This window comes from Folsomia candida, unplaced genomic scaffold (assembly GCF_002217175.1).
Source record: "Folsomia candida strain VU population unplaced genomic scaffold, ASM221717v1 Fcan01_Sc010, whole genome shotgun sequence".
NCBI lineage: Eukaryota > Metazoa > Arthropoda > Collembola > Entomobryomorpha > Isotomidae > Folsomia > Folsomia candida.
Genome location: NW_019091202.1, coordinates 949,441 through 953,267, shown reverse-complemented (window position 1 = coordinate 953,267; position 3,827 = coordinate 949,441). Strand labels below are relative to the sequence as shown.

Below are 3,827 nucleotides of genomic sequence, written 5' to 3'. Positions count from 1 at the left end.
GAGCACACACCGGAGTGTAAATACGCTCGGCTACACTTTATTATAAGGCAAAGAAAAGGTACCAAAGAAATGGTAAAAACTCCGATCACCAGAGCAGAACGGGAATTTTTTAGAGTGCAGTTGAACAGCGTGATACATATGTAAATGTATTTGTATTCATAAGATTACACATTTACAGCAATGGCAACTCAACAGTACTCAGGAGGAATGGAATTTAGTCCGAGATAAGTCTTTATCTCGAGAGGATTAGCAGAAGCCACATCATCGACTTCGTAGGAGTTGGTTCGCCATTTTGCCAATACTCCAGTTTTTAGCGGATTGTGTCCGATAAAACATATTACCATGGCTGCAAAATACCCAGAAATTCGTGACCCTACAGCCACTGACCTGTCAATCCTTTGCCTGAATCATCCTCCCCTCCTAGATTTCATCGATAAAATAACAACGCTCGAATCTTGCCTTGGTCATGGTGCATTGGTGTCGTTCTTAAGGGAAAAATTGACACAAATTTCTACGCTGTAAAATTTCTCCCTAACCAAACGGACGAAAAGGCACGTCGCGAGTTCGACATTCCACTCACCCTTAAAAAACACAACAATATTTGTCGAATTTATAAATTCGTCGAGAATAAAGTCTTGTCGCCTTCTCAAGTGGAAAATATTATCCAATTATCGGACCCCACTATTGAAGCTACATAGATACAAAACTGAACAACGCAAAGGGGTCCCCGTGAAATGGACGTGCATTCAAATGGAACTTTGCGGATGGAGTTTGCGACATTGGCTGCACAAATTCAACCCATCCAAAGACTTGATTTATACCCAAATGAAGCAAGCCGCCATTGTGGAAGACCTGATTGAGGGGATGCTATTCTTGCATAAGAATTACGTCATACATCGTGACCTTAAACCAGAAAACATTATGTTCTCCTGGTTCGAGTACGAACTGCCAGTTAAAATTGGAGATTCTGGTAGGTTTTCGAAATTTTTGTCAACCGTTTGTAGCTTTATTTATGTAAATACAGGGTGGTTTAAATGTCAGGTTACGATGGAAAATTTTTCAATAGGAAAAATTCGGTAATTTCCATTAGTTACTGATTTGGGATTGAGATTTTTATTAATTTTTATCAAAACTTATGGAAAATTGATGACAAAATTCTTAAAATATTGAATTTCAGAACCCGAATTTCGGTAACTAATGAAGATTTGCGAACCTTTCCCATTGAAAAATTTTCCATTATAACCTGACATTTAAACCACTCTGTATATTTTCAAAAGGCCTCGCAAGATGGATCCTCCCAGAAGATCGCAGCACGTTCACGAGCAATGTCGGAACGAGATCTTATATGGCACCGGAAATACGCTATGGAAAGTACTCGTACCAGGCAGACATTTATTCTTTGGGGTTAATTATCTGGGAAACAACGGCATTAATCCCGCCTAATGAAAGTCTCAGTTTATTCAACAAATTAGTGTATGATAAAGACGAGAAATTAGTACAAGAACATCCCCTCCTTGGTATAAGGCTAAAACAATTTATCATATCCTGCACTAAGAGGAGCCCGATCGACAGATTAAAAAGTATAACTAAGGCCTCCAAACTACTGAATATCAAGAAAATTAAAATTCCCCGACAAGAAATCCTTGCGAGAACAAGTGAAGAGTTACAACTATGTCTCAAATTTGTTTCAAGTGGATGCACCATCCGATTGGTAGAGACAACCTATTTCGGTGGAATTGTCCTGCACATGGACAAAGTGAGTATTATTGGTCAAGGATCAAACACCGTTATTGATTTACGTCCCACAAGAAACATCCACCTAGCTGCAAGTCATTGTACCCTTTCAAAGTTGAAAGTCGCTTGTCATGCAAAAGGGGAGACTCCAAATATATTGGTAACAAGGTCACATAATAAAATAAATGACATCATAGTTACACTAGCCGTGTATCAGAGTGACTATCGCGCAGATGAAGAACCCAACTCGTGTGGAATTATTGTGCAGGGCGATAACCATATGTTGCAACGCGTAACGATTGAAAACACGACGTCGGAGTACTTTCTAATTTATACTTATTGCCGACCAAACTTGGACATTTCTGATTTGTATGTCACGAAAGGACAAGTTCAAATAGTCATTTCCGGCGACTATGGTTCCCTTAAGCGTATTGGCCAGTCGATCCTGCTAGATAATCCCCTTCAAAATAATTCGTTAATTCCAGACTCGCGAAACGAACTATTTTGTCAAGGAGATTTTCCCACAGAATTGGGAATATCTGTTGGAGGATTAAATTGTAATCTGGACGAAATAAAATGTAAAGGTGTCCTAGTTTCTGCAAACAATGGGACCCTTCACAATGTGCAATGCTCAGATAAGATTGCAATTGCAGACGGACTTGAAGTAATTGCATTGAAGAAATGTGAAGCAAAATTGCTCGAAACAAATTCACCAGTCTTCATAACAGATTGTAAGCTCGGCGCCGTATCGAACTCTAACGTAGAATGGAATCAATTTAGAAAATTGTACCCACGGCGTTTTGGGGATTTTTACGTTTATCTTCACGATATATACGAGAATGTGATGAACAGATAAGTACGTATGGGTTATTAAGGTTGCCTTGGCTGGGGTCTTTTCAATCACAATATTATTAAAATCATGTCATGAAGGAAATGTTAAGTTAGCAAATTATCTATGCAACATGAACCTTATTACGCAGAAATCTTTTCATTAGTTTAGCAGAAGATAAATGAAAAATTTACTCAAAATTTACTCAAAAATTTATGATTACCTAAAAATACTAAATTATATTATTCAAAGAATAATTAATTAGAACTCATTTATATGTATATGTAAATTAGATAATAATTGTGCTCTATGGGTATTCCTTAGAAAAATAATCTATCAAGAATAATTTTACGCATACATAGGTTAGATAATTCCAGACTAGTAATTTGTATAGTTATAACTATCTATGTAAGTTACACTAACTGCACACAATCACATTTACTCACGGCTAAGTTTTCTCTTTCCTGTTCTGCAAAACTATGTTTGAGAGGGGGGAGGGGCCTGAAGCCAAAACCTACCCATTTCAATTTTTGCTAGGTTGTGGGATCCAGACACTTGATAATTTTTTGTGACAGGCTTTTTTCCCTAAATTTGTTAAATGTATGCACTCTTAAAATTAATCTTACCTTTGAATGAAATAAATGCATTCATAATTCTAAATACATAAATATTAATTACATTCCAGCTCACATGAAGCATTGCACTCACACATATTTATTTCTGCGACACTATTAATTGGAAAATATTTAAGCGTGATGGAATTTCTGCCCGCCAGAAACACATTCCCACTTAATTAACGTTTCGAGCGGGCTGAAATTCAAATCAAATCCATCCCGCTTAAATATTTTCCAATCAAAAGATCCGGAAGACATCCGATGATAAGTTGAGACCGGACTATTACAATTTATGTATCTCGCTGACAGGATGCGAGCTAACCGAAATTTTCAATTGGTATCGGCAAGAAATTTGGGTTGGCGATACCAATATCAGAAGAAGGATCGTAAACCGTACTACCAACATTGCCTTGAGAGTTGCCTTGACTCCTCCATGTGTTTTGGAACCCATGGTAGATATAGTACCGGAGAAGGAAGGTGTCCATCTGATCGTGCCAGGGGTCCCTGCAACACCCTCCAGTCCCCCAATATTGCCGCCCTTCACGTTCCCCGGTCGTGTCCACTGTTCACAAGCAACACGAATATGTCATTCCCCGTCTGCGCGCCAACCGAGGAGGATTTGCTCTTGCACGAGCTCTCCTAAATTTATT

The 3,827-nt window shown here is 38.3% G+C and overlaps 1 protein-coding gene across 1 annotated transcript; it reads left to right on the top strand.

Moving 5' to 3' along the window:
- The first annotated feature begins 290 nt into the window (after positions 1-290).
- Positions 291-3,173, top strand: LOC118436726. The gene is made up of 2 exons (XM_035855307.1): positions 291-970; positions 1,278-3,173. Exons 1-2 carry the CDS (start codon positions 751-753, stop codon positions 2,588-2,590), a joined length of 1,533 nt encoding a protein of 510 aa, XP_035711200.1. The 5' UTR covers positions 291-750; the 3' UTR covers positions 2,591-3,173.
- The last annotated feature ends 654 nt before the right edge of the window (positions 3,174-3,827 follow it).